Below are 18603 nucleotides of genomic sequence, written 5' to 3' on the forward strand. Positions count from 1 at the left end.
ATTTCTGTCACTGCTAGAAAGGGCATGAGCTAACCTGCTCATGCGTTATGTTACTGCAATAACCTTTGTTGTCGCAATAAAATGTACGGAAGGTACAACAGCATGTGTATACGTGTTTAGACAAGACTGTGTGTTGCTATATGCGTACGAATTGATATACCTGTTCCTGCAACAATACGGGTAGTGTAATATATAATGATATATGATATGAAATATAATCCATTCTTAGTCAAGCGTTTGCTGTCGAGGTCCAACCAAGGATGAAATTTGCAATCCCTGAACGAATACAGTATAGAAATTGTGCCGTATGGATCACTAATGTAGCCAGAAAAAAGAAAAAAAAAGAAATTGGGAGGGGTTTGATGGAAACTTTACATGGGGTAGATGGAAAGAACGTTATACGGAAGGTTTTCGACATCGTGCAATGCGAAAGACAAGAATACATAATACAGAGGTAGTCCCACAGCATATGCCTAATCGAATTTTATGAATCCCCCCCCCCCAAAAAAAAAGGTAAATTTTATCACGATTTGCTGTCTCTTGTTTTCTCTCTTTCTTTTGTTTTTCTTTTTGCCATAAAAAAAGCATTTGTCCGACAAAATCCCCTTGCCATAACGAATGCCTATCATGGTGCAGACGGTACCTGAATTCAGTCATATGCGTTACATTACGGCACACACGTGCGTGATTCGGGGACGGTTTTTTCTTTTGTGTGTTTGCGTGTGTGGCTGGACACGTTTTCTTGTCGACAGACAGTGCTGTGCGTAGCGGCGCTACTAGCAGAGCAGCTCTTTTCGCTACGTTTTCAGTAGCGGAGGAGCGCTCGCGCTAAATTTCTAACCAATAGCGGAAAAATAATTCCCGCTACAAATTTTGGTAACGTGTCCGATGCTGCTACCACTACTTTCCCGCTACTTTAGTGGGCAAGACAAAAGAAGGAACTCGTATTTCACGCCATTTCACTTCGACAAGGCAGTATCCGTGTCACAATCCGGCATGACCAAAGTGATATTTTCTAATTTCTGTGCCCTCTTATTCTGCCTAGAATAAAGTTCAGAGCTGGTATCGACATTTTTCGTGCTTATTGTTCCTGCATAAAACAATATTTTATTGCCTAAGCGTTGTGTGGGCTCTACTCATCATGGTTACATGTTCATCATAAAAAAAATATCTTACGAGGCGGCTTGGCAATAGCGCCGGTACATATTTCCTTCCGGTAGCGGTACCGCGCTACATTTCGGAATGAGTAGCGGCGTCTCAGAGGAGTAGCGAATAGCGGTACTCCGCTACCTAACTGCCGACCGAAGGGACAGGACGCCGGCAAGCTGGTGCATAACCCGGTTCCTTCCGTTCGATTAGAAACAATGAAGCAAAATAAATAAATAAATAAAAGAACAAGACGAAGAGGCGTGTGTTTGGGAGACGGAAGAGAATTAGCTCGTAGCCTTTTCTGTGTTCACATTCATTGCCTAGCAGTGACAATCCTTTTGTAGGAGCCTGATTGTTGCCCCTAACAGCTTTATCTAACACGCAGGATGTCAGTGACACTTGCAGTAACCGAATATGATTCAGCATGCGCGGCGAGGTGTGCAATTGTTCAAACGTATTGCGATAATTAGGTTCATTACGATAATTATGTTGATGATACCGATTACAGTTTTATATTCCCTTGAGACCATGGCTGCTTGCGCATCGAACATAGTGCTGCACGAAATGCTACAGTCGTTCATTGTACCGCTAGATTTGGTCCACAGGCACACTACACACACGTATTGCTCTCTAGGCGCAAACATTGGGTTCTACGATTTTTAGTTCGTTCACAACAACGATTATGAGCCAAGGCCAATATGTTAAGCCGAGGACACGTTGCGAGAATGCGAGAAAGACAAACAGGCCAAATCTCGTTGTTTATGAAGCACACAAGAGACACGTTTCGAATAACAGCCTTATGCGTTCCCCCACGATTTTCTTTTACAATTAGACAGGTGATACAACAACCGAAGGAATGTGAACAGGCGCACTTTCTCATTATTCGTCTCGGTCATCTGTCCTCCTCTGGCCGTGTGCCATGCTAACCCGATTGCAGCAGGTCAGTGGTAGGAAATCTCGTGCACGTTGTTCTATTTCCTACTCTTGCATAACGTATTCCAAGTGTTAGAAGACTTTTGTGGGAGAAGAATCTATACGATAACTTTTCATGAGACCGCAGGACGTTGGAGAAGGTTAAAAAAAAAAAAAGAGAAGACGAGAACATATGGTGAGACTAAAGGAATGTACGGGTCAAGTTTCAGGTATGTTAGTACGGGCATTGTGATATTGCTATGAACATGCCCATGCTGAGTTCATCGTACTGCGGAAGCGGCCATTCGCTTGGCGAGGGTAAAACAACTGGATGAGGCAGTGAGGCAACTGTAGTAAACATAGAAAAAGAGGAGATGAAATTACCCACAGCCATTAGAAATTGGTAAATGCAGATATTGTTTATGATAACATGCAGGTCGAACTGAACCGCATCACATCGTACGCTCTTGGATAGCCGCAAGTGAAAGTTGGCACCACTGTGGTAATCTGAAAAAGTCAAAAGGCGCAAAAACTTGGCAATGCTCTCATGGGCAGAAATGAATTATCGAAGTGAGAGACACAGCAGAAGACAGTTCCAAACCTAGAGAACGCTGTCCATTCTCACCCTTTTACTCCTGTGCTGTACCTCAGAATTAAAAAAAAAATCATTGGGGAAGAGTCGTAATACAGGTGCTTCTCAGTCATGCCCCCAAAGTCAAGGCAATGACACTAGACTAAGACCACTGATGCCTAAGACCATACAAGGGGGGCAAAGACCACAGCTTGGATTACCTACGGGGAAGAACAAATAAATAAGAGCAAGCGCACTGCACCAGTACAAAGTTACAATCACTTGGTTACAACTTACCGTTTCTCTCTCGCCAGCCGCCGACGCAGCTTGCGGACTGATTTCCGACCGCAACTCCGCGGTTTCCGAGCATTCTTGCACGGCCGTGTCATTGCAGCGCGTTTCCAGTTTGTGCGAATCGGCAGCAGCAACGATACTATGAACGTGCAGCCTACCGCAGTATCGACAGTTCAAATCAGAACACGACAGTCAGCACCTGTCAACACGACGTGGATGAATGCGTGGATGAATGCGTGCAGCACAGCGGTACAGCCAGAGCAGTACGCAACCAACGTGGCGTAACGAACAGAAGTGACGCAAGCGCCACCTTTCGCAGAATACTGGAGTTGATCACACGGTAGTTATATGCTCCGCCACGATGTGGCCACCGAAAATCCTGTATAGTTTCGGTTTGGTCGGAATGTTTTGGAATGGCTTGGGAATGTAATAACCTGCGCTGTGCTCTTCCAATCATGCTGAAATTTTCAGCAATTGTTTTGCGCATAATTGCCCATCCACTGCCACTTTTAGGCTGGTGTGGTGACATTAGAACACCTCGAAACAGGAAGCCAAAGAAAGGCATTTTTTCATGTTTTTCTGAAGGCGCTTCCGGATTATCGGCGTCATATACAATAAATGCGAGACGGTCCACCCTCCACGTATCACAGAACAACACAACGCAACAATTTGTGCGCCGCTACCTGCGCTCCCTTTTGCGCCAGATTCGTACAAAGATCACTCATAATCGAAGATATTGGCATGTTTCAGGTCTTATGGCGCCGCAACCGCATGCCTGGCCGAAAATCGGAAGACTGTCCCCCCAAGACAAGAATCATAGCTTCCGAATGGCACCAGTTTCATCACCAACAGACGAAAATGAGAGCTACAGGTCTGGTACAAAGTTGTCTCTTTTTAAGAGGGGAGTGAGACCATAGCCTTAAGACTCACTGATCCGGTGCAATGTACTTAAACTAAGGAGAAATAGGCTACCATGTTGCGGAAGGAGAACCGCACAGTTTACCCTGGCAAAATACGTTCATCTCTTGGCGTTATGACGACAGAAATATGTCGGTAAGCGGCAAAACGACATGTAAACAAAGTCACATGGCCTCAAAATTACGTTTTCTATGACGTGCGACCAAGATAAGATGGCAGTTGTGCTAAAAGCACCCGCATGAGGGTAGTTACAACAATGGCGGCTTTGTGTCACCCGTGTGCTCGTCTCCCGCACAGTGTTGCCAGCATTCTGGAAAGGCAGCCCGCCAGAATAGCGCCAATATTCCGCCAGAATTCGATAAATATATTTTGCATTCTGCTGAATTCCGCTATGCGTCGAAAGTACAGTTTAAAAACGGTTCCCTGCAGAGGTCCGTGTGCCGCGGCAGTGTTTTCAGGTGGTAGGTGAAAATAGTGATGGTGTATATGACTGAAATCAAGACCACAAATTGCTTTACTTCCTTAACCAGTGAGAGAGATGCATAGAAGATAAAACGTAAAACATCATGTGTATTTTTTAAATATTATTCTCACATACTCCAACGTGGCAGAACTCTGATTTCTTGCATCTAAATATACATACGTATGAATACACCAATGGAACGACAGCGCTTCTTGCAATAGAAACGAGTAAACCAGAAATTATAAAGAAAATTACAACTTCGAAAAGAGCATCAGAGAGGCAAAGGGCATCAGAGAAAAGAGCATCTCAAAAAGAGCAAAAGAGTGGTCATCACCGCAAGAAGCCTGGGTGCTGCTGCTCGAGAAGGCCCATCATAACAGGCTAGGCGCAATCGTGGTGTGCTTTATACCAACACACATACAGGGTGTCCCAGAAAACGTGTCATTGAATTATAATAAAAAAAACTACGCCACCTAGAATCATGCGGTCAACAGCATTTGTTCTTATTAGGTTTTTGCCACCTCCTAATGTGAATGTCATGTACTCAAAGTTTAATTATGTAAATATTTGCAAACTGAACTCGGAAATTTGCCAAGTAAAGGTCACTTTTTTACCCCACCAATATGAAGAGCGTGCCGAATTCACTCAAATTCATGATAATTCACAGTGATACTCATGAGCTATCCCATCGGAAAAAATAGCCGAATATCATGCTTTTCGGAGCACCGGACCATAGCGCGCGATGACTTTTTGAGCGCAATCGCTCGCAGTGCGACGAAAGGAGGTTCCGAAGCCAGCCCACAGAGTGATAGTAGAAAAAGTAACAGTTCCTAAAATTGGGAGAGGGAAAGCATTATCCCAGCGAAAGTCGGACGTGATAAGCCGTGCCTGTTTTATCTCTTTCTGCGATAACGGGGAGGGCTGGGTTTCTAACCTCCTTTCGTCGGACTGACAAAGATTGGGCTGAAAAATTCATCGTGCGCTATTCTGTGCGACCTCCGTAGAGCATGATGTTCGGCTATTTTTTCCGATGTGATACCTTCTGAATATACCTGTCAATTATCATTAATTTGACTAAATTAGACACGCTCTTCACATTGGTGGGGTAAAAAAGTGACCTTTACTAGGCAAATTTCCGACTTAAGCTCGCAAAAATTTACATAATTAAATTTATGTTACACGTCATTCACACGAGGAGGTGGTAAAAACCCAGTAAGAACAATTGCCATTGACCGCGTGACTCTAGGTGGTGTAGTTTTTTTATTATAATTCAATGACACGTTTTCTGGGACACCCTGTATATCCACTGTTTCATGACGAGTAATCACACTACTGTTCTATACCACACGTTCTCTGTAAAGTGCTATAGATCGTGGCAGACATGTGGCGCATAACAGGCTAGGGTGCCGATGTTCCTGGCTACCTCTCCCGAGAAATCATATTCGAAGCAGCCTTTTCCATGACTTCTCAGTCCCGTCCCATGACGTCTCAGGATCGTCAAAAGAGCCTCCACCATTTCAGGTTTGAGCTGGTTCCGCAGCTTGTTTTTCACTGACTGGAAGCACGTTCTCCCTGTGCATTCCAGTAAGGCAGGACCAGCAGTGAGATAGCAAAGTTAGCTAGCTCCTGGTAGGGATTGTCGTTGCAAGCGTTGCGGTACGATTTGACTTCGCACCAGAATGCCTGTGTCGTCTAAGTCTTCTTCTATTCCACCAGTGTAATGTTCCTCCACTGGTGCTCGACCCTTTCAATGTCGGCGGAGTCCACGTTCAAAGCTTCCAGTAGCGGCGCAAGTGGCTCTTTTGGTACACTCAGTGATTTCTGGACGGACAACGAAGACATCTTGCTAGTACGTCGATGTTCCCTGGAAGACGCTGTCTTATTTGCCCTACCAGAGCAACGGCGAACTTAACGCAACGTGATCTTATCGTCAGCTCTTCATGGGACGACATTCCACTTCCTTTCATTTCCCGCATTTGTTTTTCAAAAAGGTAGCCTAGGTATGGCTTGGGGGGCAAGTTTCCCTCTGAAGTCGCGGTCAGTGGACAGAGCTTTGCCGTTGGCACCACTGCTTTCTTGAACAAGGACGGAAGGAGGAGAGTTAGATCGCTCAAAATCCTTGTTTGGTCAGCATCATTGGCCTCGAATGCTTCGTTAACCCTCTGCACGTCCGCGAGTATTGGCCTCAAGAAAGTTAAGTACGCAAGGTTCGTGGTGTTATGTAGTCGGGTAGCCCGCCGGGTTCGTGTTGTTACTGAACATCGCGTACACAACTCTGCTGCATAGCACTTTTCAGACAGCCTCACCGTCTCGAAATGAGTCTTCAAGTCCAGCCACTGGTATAGGACTTTCCCAACTGCACTTTTAATGGACAGCCATCTCGTTGAGCATGCTTGTACAGTTTTTAGCGGTTATTCTCCCTCGTTGATGAGACCATACAGTTTCCTGCACGCGACCTGCCTCGCAGAAGAACGAGGAAACCAGTTGTATGTCTCACTGATGAGATATTCAATATTTCTTGGCAACGCATCGGAGGCTACAGAAACAGAGAGTTGAAGGAAATCGCAGACGCAGCGGATCAGGATCAGTGTAGGTATTTGCTCCTTCAGTTTTTGATGCACGCCACTGTTCACCCCGACCATCACGCTCGCGTTGTCCGTACCTAGCCCTCTCATTTTCCCTGCTGAGAGGTTGTACTTTTTGAGCATGGACGTCACTGCACAGACAATGCCGTCGGCGTCGCATTTCTCCAACACGGAGAGCCCAAGGAATGTTCTGACGATCCTGGACGTTTTCTCGTTGAAGTATATTATTGATATGGCCAGCAGCTTCGTTACACTGACATCAGAGTCAGAATCAGAACCTTTTATCTGGCACCATACATTACATGATGCCAGGAGATTGGGTAAAAAGCAGCAGAGTGCGCTTGACGAGGCCCAGCCCCCTGTAGCTTGACTGGCTTCGTCGGTGCACATTATGTTATACATACACAGAAAGAAAGAGAAAAGAAGTGTACACAAAGGCAACGAAACCGTTGCACACAAAAATAATACAAGATGCATGAGGCAGATTACAAATCAACAATCGGACTGGTCTAAAATAAAGCTACGTAGACTACTGGCGTTAATAAGGTCAGGGTCCAGAGGATGATTACAGAGTTTATTAAGTAACCTTGGTAATGTGAAACTAAGACACCGGGTACCATAGTTAGTACAGCATATCGGGACAGTCCATCTGGGAATGGCGCGTGTCTGATAATGCGGAGAATGCCTTCTCAAGCAACAAACACAGGAATTGTGTATCTGGAAGGTTTCTGTAAAGTAAATAACGATAAAGAATGGTAACCTTCAAGACGTTATGCCTAGTGAGCAAGTCGTTTGTGTGATGATTATAGCAAACATTATGAACTATACGGATGGCTTTTTTCTTTAACACGTAAAGTGACACAATGTTTTGTTTAGAAGTTGTTGTCTAAACTAGATGACAATGCAGCATATGTGACATGACAAGAGAGTTAAAGATAAGAAGATTAACAGATGTTGGAAACGTATACTTCTAGTTCTTCAGAACACCGATGGCTCTGCATACCATCTTGGATATTTCTTTCACGTGGTCGTCCCATGATAATGTATCAGATATCAGTGGATTCGTCTATTATCAAACTGTAGACATGTCATGTAGACAACTGTATGTCATGTGCGAGGTCTTTCATGAAGTGTGGAAAAATCACATTCTTGAGCTCTGCACTACATACTACGTCGTCGAAAGACGCAGATGGAAACCGCAGATTCTTCCCAAAAACGAAACCGCACGCCACGATTCAAAACACAATTGTCCCGCGTGCGCTGCAGGGGAGGGCGATGTGGCTGACCGAAAACGGAGAAGCTTTTCATAATTGTTTTCTATAAAAACGCTATATTAGCTTTTGTTTCTCCTTTTTCTGTAAAGCATTGCGTCATACTTTGTCCAACAAATGTTATAACCGCATCGCGTCCCGTAACCAGAAGCGCCAGAAATGGAAACTATCGCTGCAGCTTGGCTCGGTATAGTTTCGGATTGATGGGCAACATATGCGTCAGCTATATATGCATTTGCCGCCGGTACTTTTTGGCACGCCGACGCCATTTTGAAGCCGGTATGCAGATGTGCAGATGGCCTCATCGCACCTGCAGCAGGTCTCTGACTACGTCGCTGCTGCAACCGTGACCGCTGTGACAGATATGTGGCGCATAAACTTGCGCATCGGCGCACGCAACGGTGCCACCTGATACATCACAAAAAAGGGAGAGTGAGCGTACGTTGAGAAGGAGTTCCACTAGAATCCGCTAAATTTTGTCAAGAAATCGCTAAAACATCCGGCATCCGCTAAATTGAAAAACAGCCCGCCAAATGCAAATTGAATCCGCCGGATCTAGCTGGAAATCCGCAAAATTGGCAACACTGTGACCCGCAACATGACAGATGCAGCTGCTCGCGCCCGCTAGGTGGCTGTAGTTTGAAAACGATCTATAGCACTTTACAGAGAACGTGTGGTATAGAACAGTAGTGTGATTACTCGTCAGGAAACAATGGATATGTGTGTTGGTATAAAGCACACCACGATTGCGCCATCGAAGAAATTTCTTTTTGGTAGAGATCTTTGGGACATAGGCCATGAACTGAGTAGTGTGCGGCTCATTTGCATGCACTCACTAATTAAATAAACATGCTAACTTTTCTTTTAACTTTTACTGCGCACGCTTACGGAACCTCTGTTCGAAAAATATTCCAAGAAAAAAAAAGAGGCATCGACACTTAGTGATTTTTCCGAGTAATTAATTGGTTTCGGTTTACATATTTCTTGCGCGGAGCTGTGCACCAATGCGCTCTTTGGATCAGCTTTCCGGCTGTCGATTTCGTGTTCATCCGCCTGGTTCACGCACGGGGGCGACGGAAGATTAGAAACAGCCGCAAGAGACATTTTGGTATTCGTTCTCAAAGGACTGGTAAACAGCGCTGGCGGTTATGTCGTTTCGTAGGTGAGATAGCGTGCTCTTATCATGGATGATGACGAATGCGTCGCGAGCGCTGTGAACTAGTGGGGTACACAAGGTATATCTAAACAGGTAGTGTAACTCCCATAGGCCCCTGTGTCTTCAGAACGACGCCATGATAGAGACGGTCAGCGCCATCCATCTGTTGCGCGGACTACTACCATTGTAAATAAATGACGTCAGAGATGACGTCAGCAGTATGAATAATAAGTAGTGCATAATTAGCCATGGCACGTTTACATTCGCGCACTTCGTTTGCGTTGTATTCCCTTTTCCTCACCCAGGCAACAACACCAGACGAGAACACAGAAAAATAAATCATATCAGGTTTAATTAAATATATCAATTCGAAATACATACAGTTATCACAGATTTGGACAACTCCAAACAGAAGTGCATCGTGATGCCCACACAGAAACCAGGAAGGTTCACTTAAGGTCTATTTCTCACCTAGAGCTATACGTACACGTAGTGATTAGACGTTTGCATTTATTCACTGAGTGGCCATTATAGGTACATTGCAACAAAACATGACATCGTTGGTGTACAGCTGATTCCTGCTAACACTCATGCTGTCATGGCCGCTCGTCCCATGACGAAAGTTTCTTTCGCGGGGCCAGCAACAGGGGATGCATTGTATCCATCTGTTCACAAGTGTAAATCTTGGTCTGCATCAGCTCCGAGATGTGAACGTCGCTTCCTGTTTAACCCAAAAAGTGTACGAACTCCGTATTACAACGCACGGACACACGGCACGGATACAGAGATACACGGATAAACACGCCCACTGTGACACATGCGCAAAGGGGGCAGGGCAAGCAGGGCACGGAAATGTACTCGGGTGGTAGATGACTTCGTATATGTGCATGAGTGGGGCAACAGAAAGTTTTTCCTACATTGAAATTGTGAATAACCTATTAGTACACAGAGCCATGCCCATGTTGTAAAGTTTGTTTGTTTACGATCGTACCTCTACTACCAGCACCCAGGATCACTCGCGCCTCATGCTGGTAGCTTTGCCGATGGGTGTGATTTGGTATTTTGTCTTGTTTTCGCTACCAGTTTAGATATACCTTGGGGTACACTCTTAAGCCAACCATCATCCCGAATGACAACGTTCTCTCCCTTGATTTGAGGAAAATGGGAGGCGTACGCTTTTCTTTTTTTTTGTACCAATTATGCCGAACATAAGAGGAAAAACGGCCTCGCCTCCCGTTTTCAACAAACCGAGCGAGAACGTTGTCATTCGGGATGATGGTTGGCAAGCGGCGTGCTATGTGGTACAGCTAATTTTTAAGAGTGTGCCCCACTAGTTCACAGCGCTCGTGGCGCATTCGTCATCATCCATGATAAGAGCACGCTATCTCACCTACGGAACGACAGACCCGCCAGCGCTGTTTATCAGTCGTTTTGAGAACGAATACCAAAGCGTCTCTTGCGGCTGTTCCTAAGCTTCCGTCGCCCCCGTGCGTGAACCAGGCGGATGAACACGATGTTGACAGCCGGATAGCTGATCCAAAGAGCGCATTGGTGCACAGTTCCGCGCAAGAAATATATAAACCGAAACCAATCAATTACTCGGAAAAATCACTAAGTGTCAATGCCTTTTTCTTCTTGGAATATTTTTCGCTGAAGGTCCCGATGTGTAAAACAGAGGTTCCGTAAGCGTGCGAAGTAAATGTTAGCATGTTTATTTAATTAGTGAGTGTATGCAAATGGGCCGCACACTATTCAGTTCATGGCCGATGTCTCTCTGGCCAAGGACCTCTACCAAAAAGAAATTTCTTCGATGGTGCCACCCTGTTCACGAATTACCCAGCCGGGGATTTCGGTGGACAGCCGGTATAAAAATATTTTACGAAATGCTTTTTAAAGTTGTAGCTTTAACGTACATGGTCAGCAACCTTCAGTTGAGTGACGAGGTTCTTTCCAATTAATTCACTCAGACCGTTCTTGAAGAACTCGAGCAACATGTTCCTGTAGCCCTCTGCGAGTGGAGTAACCTGAAAACAAGAGCAGAACGAAAAATAAAATATTTCAAGAAAAATAAAAGTGCTGACGAGAGTGAAGCAAATGGACGGAACTTCTGCCTTGGCGGCCAAGGCACTCTTCAACTGAAAATTCGCCAAGCATGCACACCCTGTCCCTGAATCACTGTACTGGATCAAGGCCTCCCCGAGCAAACGCTGCAGCGTCGCTGACCGTCCTGGTGTCGCAGTGCTTTAGATATATGCTATTATTATTCAGCAAGTGTAAGTGAAATTTTGGGCGTACAGTTACCTCATTTCCTGTAAATCTAAGCAAATTAGGACCAAGTTTTAGGAACGTTGCAGAAATAAAATGCAGCCACGCTATCTCTCCCAGCCGACTTCACGCTTTAGACCTCCTTCCAAGGCCGCAATAACGTATGTGCAGTATCGTGTTGCTCGGCCATACCTTGGTTAATACCTTGGTTCGGCCATACCTTGGTTGCTTATTGTAGTTGCAGCGTTCTATAGGGTCACAATTTCGTACCAGGGCACGATTCCTGAACTCGCACATCGCAACCGTTATCTTTATTAGTTCGCGCGCTGCAGATGTTACGCGGCGGCACTAGAAAACGGTTTTGATAAGCCGCAGTTTCAAATAAACATTGCGATTGGTCACGTTCTCAACGGTCATTGGTCATTGTCACTGGTAGAAGTTGCAATTGCGCAAAGGCTCGTGGTGAATATACGCGCAAAATCGTGCGTCTAATGCGTGTTACGGTATAACAAGTTGAAGATCATGCTCCAGGAGGAGATCGTAACGAGAGCTGCAACGGGAATGACAACGGCTATCGCATTATGGGTTTTTGTGATTTTGAAGGTGTATCAAATACCTAATATCTACTGGCAAATTGGACCGCCGAGACAACGAAGAGGCTTTAGCGATAATAGGTCACCGGTAATTTCGGGCGGAAATGACGTCGGTGTCCTCGCTTCCGTGTCGAGCGCCTCACAGGTTTCGATAGGCAAAGTGCTTTGTGACCGCTGCATGTTTAAAATTGGTTTCCCAGTCGCGTTTGAGGCAGTATGGGTGGCTGTTGCGCTGTTGTGAAGGACTGACTTAGCGCCACTGACTTATAGCGCCTGGTATTGGCATAGCGACGGTAATGGTGCGTACTTCTCCTATATATCAAATGTATGGAACAATATGAAACCCACAACATCAAAAACGAATTTTTGACATTTTGATTTAATACATTTATTTTTAGCTGTAGCTGTCAATCTGCTTACACACGTGACGCACGCTTGAAGTTTGCTTGTTGCAGCTGTTATGATCGATCAGTGTTACATTACGTGCGTGCATACGGTCGGTAAATTAGTTTTCTGTAACAAAAAATGGGGGGAAGGGGGGAACTGGTGTACCGAAGAGGGGAGTAATGAAAAAGGGGTGACCCAAACAAAAGACACAGTCTATGAGTCATGCTCTGGCAGTCGCGCTTTACCGCTTTCTAAGGATGTTTCTGGACCCAGGCACATCCATCTCCAGTACCCATAGCGTGCGTCGTCTGCTATAGCGTAGACACGGAAGTCGACATTTTTCCCATGAGTCTTAGAAAGTACCGGTTCGCGACTCTACGTTACGAGAAAACTCGACCACACACAGTGGTCAGTCTGTGCATTAATTTTGTCCACCTGAGGCTTCTTTAACCGGCTCCAAAATCTGAGCACACGGCACACCACAGTTAACGTCCCTCGCCAAAGACGACGTGTCAAAGCAACTTGTACCGTGCCAAGCAAGCTGCTGGCGTCCTCGAATGGGTTGGATCCTGCAATCTTGGGTTCAGTAAGCGGATACGATACAAACTGATCCAGCGATACCGTCTTTTTAAACCCGTGTTGGCGCCGCGAAGCAACTGTGCCTGTAAGTGGCATAAAGACGTGTACAGATGAATAGGATATCAGGAAGGAGTGGGGGACATTGGGTTAGTATGCGTCCTGGGCCGACTTCAGGGGAACTGTGTCGACATTCGTCTGGAATAGGAAAACTTCCGACAGCACAGTCGGAGCGGGGTTTCGAACCCACGTCACCTCCCAGTCTCGACGTGGAAAGCGGTCATCCTAGCCATTATGCCTCGGAAATGGTACCGATACCAGTGGATGTTTTAGTAGGAAAGGATCTCATGCGACAATTTCCCCGGTTCACCCCTTAAATTCTTGCTTTAAGGAAAAATACATGCTCTAAACACATATTTCAATACGCCCCAATTTCTAAACCTCAAAGGCACTCAAGTGAAGAAGGGCTCCCAGGCATTGCCGTTCCTTACCCATTTCTTATACTCTTCTTTGTCTTTGTGGCCCATAATGATATGCCTGATGACTGCAATCATTCCCTTGGGACAGAAAGCTTCGGCCAACTTGATGCAGGCCTGAAAGTTATCGTTGACTGTGATGGAAGAGTAATCGGTGAAGGGCAGGTAACGCATCTGACTTGTGTACAGAGACGGCAGCAGAGGTACATAATAGGACCACACGAAGAGAAGGATGTAATTCAGTATGTTGTAGCTGAAAGATAAACATTTTCATTATCTCAGTATGCGCCACGTATGATGATGTGATTTTTCATTCAGACTACGCGCGCGATCCACGGAACTGAACCTCTGATCTTCCATGGCCAAGATGTGCTGGTGTTAAGGACTCATACTAATATCAAGCAGTATCGATAAACCGATATCGTCAGCGATATCCAGCTAAGCCAGAAAAAAATATTTCGGGAGGGGTTCTACGGGAACTTTACATACGGAAGAGGAAATGCCCTCATTTTCCCCCTCCCAAATGCACTGCCAAAAGCAGGATTTCAGAGGGAGGAGGTATTAAACCCCCGAAATCCTCTGGCTACGCGACTGGGGAGAAAAACTTCCCTTCTCACTCTTGAATGTATTTATTAGTATTAGTCAGTATCAAATGGACAACCCGTTATAGAAAACGGGACACTTGGCGTATTTTTGCCGGAAATATCTCCGTAGTTAAGTCATCAGAAAATGCCGGCGATGCAGTCGTAAATGATGATATGCCCCTCCAGGATGAGTTGAAACATATTCTTGACTATGCTGGTCGTCAAGCGATGAATAACAGTAGTTCGTGAGAACGTAAGAATTCACATAAACCGCGCTTGTAGCATCTGAACTCGTTTGTGAAGATTAGCAGAAAAAAGAAAGAAACGCCATAACTCAAAGAAGGACCTGAGGTAGCTGGATTTCGAGCAGAATTACTTCGTTAGCGACGCTTTACAAAAAAAAGAAAAAAAGAAAAAGAGACACCAGTACTAACGGTCATTTACAAAGATATCGCTGTTTTTTGCGATTTGTTGAAAACTGGGGATGTACCCCCTTCTGCACCGATCAGGGTGCATTTTATACCATGTCACGGGCAGTGTTTAATCGTCAATGGATCCAATGGTCATTGAAGTATTCCCGTATGACACGGCCACTAGTTGTCCCAAAAGGGGTCTACCGGGGCCGGCGTCTACGGGAGGCAGGGAGGCAATTGATCCCCGCTGAGCTAGCCTAAAGGTCGCCAAAAATACACATTTCGGGAAGCAAGAATACGGGAAGAGGCGCACACTTCCCACTTGTTCACCCGGAGGCGAAAAGTAGGCGCCGGCTTTGGCGCGTACGCCCCACTCTCCCCTCGAACTTGAAGCAAGTTGCACCATTTGGTGCAACGGCTCACGCAAGGCATGCGGTGACGATCTGGGTTGAAAATGAGTAAGCACTCAGTGTACAGAAGCAGAGTGCCGACCGGAAAATTGTGTTTGTTCAGTTGAGGTTCGGGTTCAGCCATACAGATTCGACGCCCATGCAGCTCCAGGGCATCACATCTGTTGCAATCGGTTCGCGAAGAGATTAACCAGTTGAGAATCGGTTCGTTGTATAAAAAAGTGGATGAAATCGTTTAGGTGCAGACCCCTTTGTTGGACACCGGAACACCGGTGTCCCTCGTATCACTTCTTCTATGCGGGTTCCAGCTACTCTATGTAATTATCTTCTCCTTGAATTGCTGTGGCTTCATCTATTAGGGGTAATATTAACCTGAAGAGCAGTTTCACCCTTCCATCAAAAGCTGCGGGCATATTAGTGCGTATTTTCTTTCCGGTGTTTTCCGAGACTCTTGCATTGTTTCATGTGCCGTTTCGGAAACCTTCGGAGCGAACGTTTCCAATTAATCATCTCTCATTGATGTTGTTGTTCATTCATCATCTCTCAATTCATTATCATCATTTTCAATCTCTCCCATTCATCATTTCTCAATAAAGTTGTTGCTGTCGTTCGCGGAGCGATAATGACACACAAAAAGGCATAATAGAACGTTCGTGTATTTCTAGCTTCGGAACTCGTATTCTCGTAGGGGAGGGTGTTTTGCGTGGCTGAAGCGCCAGGCTTTGGTGGCCGGTGTACGCACATGCAATGCAATTGGCAGTTGTACTATCTTTCTTTGGTTCATTTATAGGAAAAAAGTACAAATGACCACGGAGGACCTGTTTTTCAGTCAGACGATCAGAATGGAAACCCCACGGAAAACACCCAGTACAGAAAGAAGAACGACATCACACCATATCGAATGAGAGTGAATAATTTTTGCGCGATAACTCGCGTGCCTGAGGCTGGTAATGCCCTTCATAAAATCATAGAAAATAGGCATATCCTTGGTGCAGCTTGTGCACAACCGAGCACCTGGTGCAAAGCATCTTTGGCTCCACTAACCGTAGAAGGGCCTTTTTACAGGTAGTAGCAAGGGGCCTGAAGTGATCGTGAGACATACCCTGTCCCACTTCATCAACGTTCCCCAGCTGCTCCATGGGACAAGCTAGTCGCAGTTTTTTCTCGGCCTCGAAAAGTTTCCCAGCGTTCGGGTTGGGGTTTTTGTGCATAAAAATACACCAGAGGAGCAGTGGAAGTGTTCCTGATGATGTGCAATGTCACACTTTCTTGTGCCCAACAAAAGTATTAAAAAATCTTCCAGCGTCGCCATATGTGCAATAAGAACAACAAGGTTTAGTTTCATTTTCACTGCTTATATATAGTGTCGGTGATGAACGTGTCGTAACGCAAGTATAAGGGAAATGGCTGGTCAGGAACAGAGCCTCTAGAGCCGACCAGAGGTTTTGGAAATTATAGGTGACCACGTAATATGCAAATTTAAGTGTATCATCAATGGATTATACCAATGAGACAGTGTCTCCACTGACGCACAGTCTGAGAATGGGGGTACTTTTCGTCTCCGGAGGGTCAAGTGGGAAATGTGCGACTGGTTCCTCTCTGATACCCCCCACCCCCACCCGTAGTAGACGCCGACACTGCCTAGAGTATCGGGCCTCCTTGCGGAGACAGTGTGTATTCGAGACTTTTTCCACTATTGCTTTGTCAGCTCCGAGTAACATTAAATATCAATCGATGGTAAATGTTCGCGTTAGCGAGCTTACTCTATACGTTGTAACCGAAAAAAAATTGTGCATTCCCTATTCTCTAATGCTAATATAATCCAACGCTGATATCACATTATGCTGATGATCCTCAGGGGCATTATTGGCATTATTTGTAAGAACACTCACTGAGCGCCAAAATAATCCCCATCGTGGTTGCTCCACCACACTCAAGTGATTTGATATCACATACCCTAGCATCTCCATTGATTTGGAATCGAGAGATCCCTTGTGAAATTATTTTTTTGCTACGCCAAGACTCTGTACGCGGTGTTAAAAAGGAGATAAATCACGAGCCTGGACCTTTTTATCTCTAAAAATATACGAACAGCACATGCATGTACGGTACATACGTATTATAATTAAAAAAAAAACTACACCACCTAGAATCATGCGGCCAACGGCATTTGTTCTTACTAAGCTTTTGCCACCTCCTCATGTGAATGTCGTGTAGCGTAAGTTTAATTATGTAAATTTTTGCGAACTGAAGTCGGTTGCCAAGTAAAGGTTACTGTTTTACCCCACCAATGTGAAGAGCGTGCATAATTTACTCAAATGAATGATAATTGACAGGGGTATTCAGGAGCTATCCCATCGGAAAAAATAGCCGGACATCATGCTCTGCGGAGCTTCCAGATGATGGCGCGCGACGAATTTTTCATCGCAATCGTCGTTGTCAGTCCGACGAAAGGAGATTGGAAACCCGGCCCGCACCGTCATCGCAAAAAGAGATAACACACATATGGCTTACCGCGTCGGACTTTCGCTGGGGTCATGCTTTCCCTCTCCCAATTTTAGGAACTGCCACTTTTTCTACTATCACTCTGTGGGCTGCGTTTGTGACATCCTTTCGTCGGACTGATAGCGGTTGCGCTCAAAAAGTCTTAGCGCGTTATGGTCTGGTGCTCCAAAAAGCATGATGACCGGCTATTTTTTTCTGATGGGATAGCTCGTGAATCAGTGACAGTGATTGTCAATGATCATGAATTTGAGTGAATTCGGCACGCTCTTCATATTGGTGAGGTAAAAAAGTGACCTTTGTGAAGTGACTTGAGGAATTTCGGAGTTCAGTTTGCAAAAACTTACATAGTTAAACTTACGTTACACGACATTCAATCAGGGGGTGGCAAAAACGAAGCAAGAACAAATGCCGTTGACCGCATGATTCTAGGTGGTGTAGTGTTTTATTGTAATTGAATGACACGTTTGCTGGGACACCCCTATATGTATGCTGTACATCTTTCCAGGAATTACTCAGAGAATACCAGCTGCAACCGCCTTACTAAATAACTTTCAATAGTTTCCCCGATTGTCGTTTTTTGCACTCATCCCCTTATTGGATCCAGAAGTGCAATTGTCATACAGAAAGATACCACTCGGAAACCACCCGGATATAGCGATATAACAATATCATTCGGATATACAGGACGACGACCCTCGCAGCGCATGTTGGCCATGGTCTTGTTAAGTTCTGTTTCTTGAGTCGTACCTCAGCCAAAGAGAAGACAAAGGCGTCCGATGCTGAATGCCGCCATTAAAATAATTTGGCAAGGACATCCTGTGGCAGCTACTATTGAACGTGAATTTTTGTCTACCTTTCATTTGCTCCGTTCTTGAGCATGAAATACAATAAGCACTATTGCATGGCTATACAAATGGTCAATGATGGCGAACTCACGTGTCGGTGTTCACTATGAGCTTCATCACCCTTTTGATGTGCTCTTCATCGTGCAGAGCAACTAAAGTTTTACCGGTGAAGTACGGTTTACTCTGTGGCAGCAATGTGTTGAAGAATAAAACCCAGTCGAAACTCTGTA

General features: G+C 45.3%; 1 protein-coding gene across 2 annotated transcripts in view; it reads right to left on the reverse strand.

Annotated features, from left to right (window-relative positions):
• Positions 1 to 18603, reverse strand: part of LOC135397743 (uncharacterized) — a 186350-nt gene that overhangs the window by 50044 nt on the left and 117703 nt on the right. For both annotated transcript variants that reach the window (XM_064629339.1, XM_064629338.1), the window contains 3 exons: positions 18465 to 18598; positions 13632 to 13869; positions 11233 to 11343 (listed from right to left, as the gene is read on the reverse strand). In XM_064629339.1, coding sequence (XP_064485409.1) covers positions 11233 to 11343; positions 13632 to 13869; positions 18465 to 18598 — 483 coding nt within the window. The remainder of the gene's footprint in view (positions 1 to 11232; positions 11344 to 13631; positions 13870 to 18464; positions 18599 to 18603) is intronic.

The sequence above is a fragment of the Ornithodoros turicata genome, chromosome 6 (genome assembly GCF_037126465.1).
Source record: "Ornithodoros turicata isolate Travis chromosome 6, ASM3712646v1, whole genome shotgun sequence".
NCBI classification, from domain to species: Eukaryota; Metazoa; Arthropoda; class Arachnida; order Ixodida; family Argasidae; genus Ornithodoros; species Ornithodoros turicata.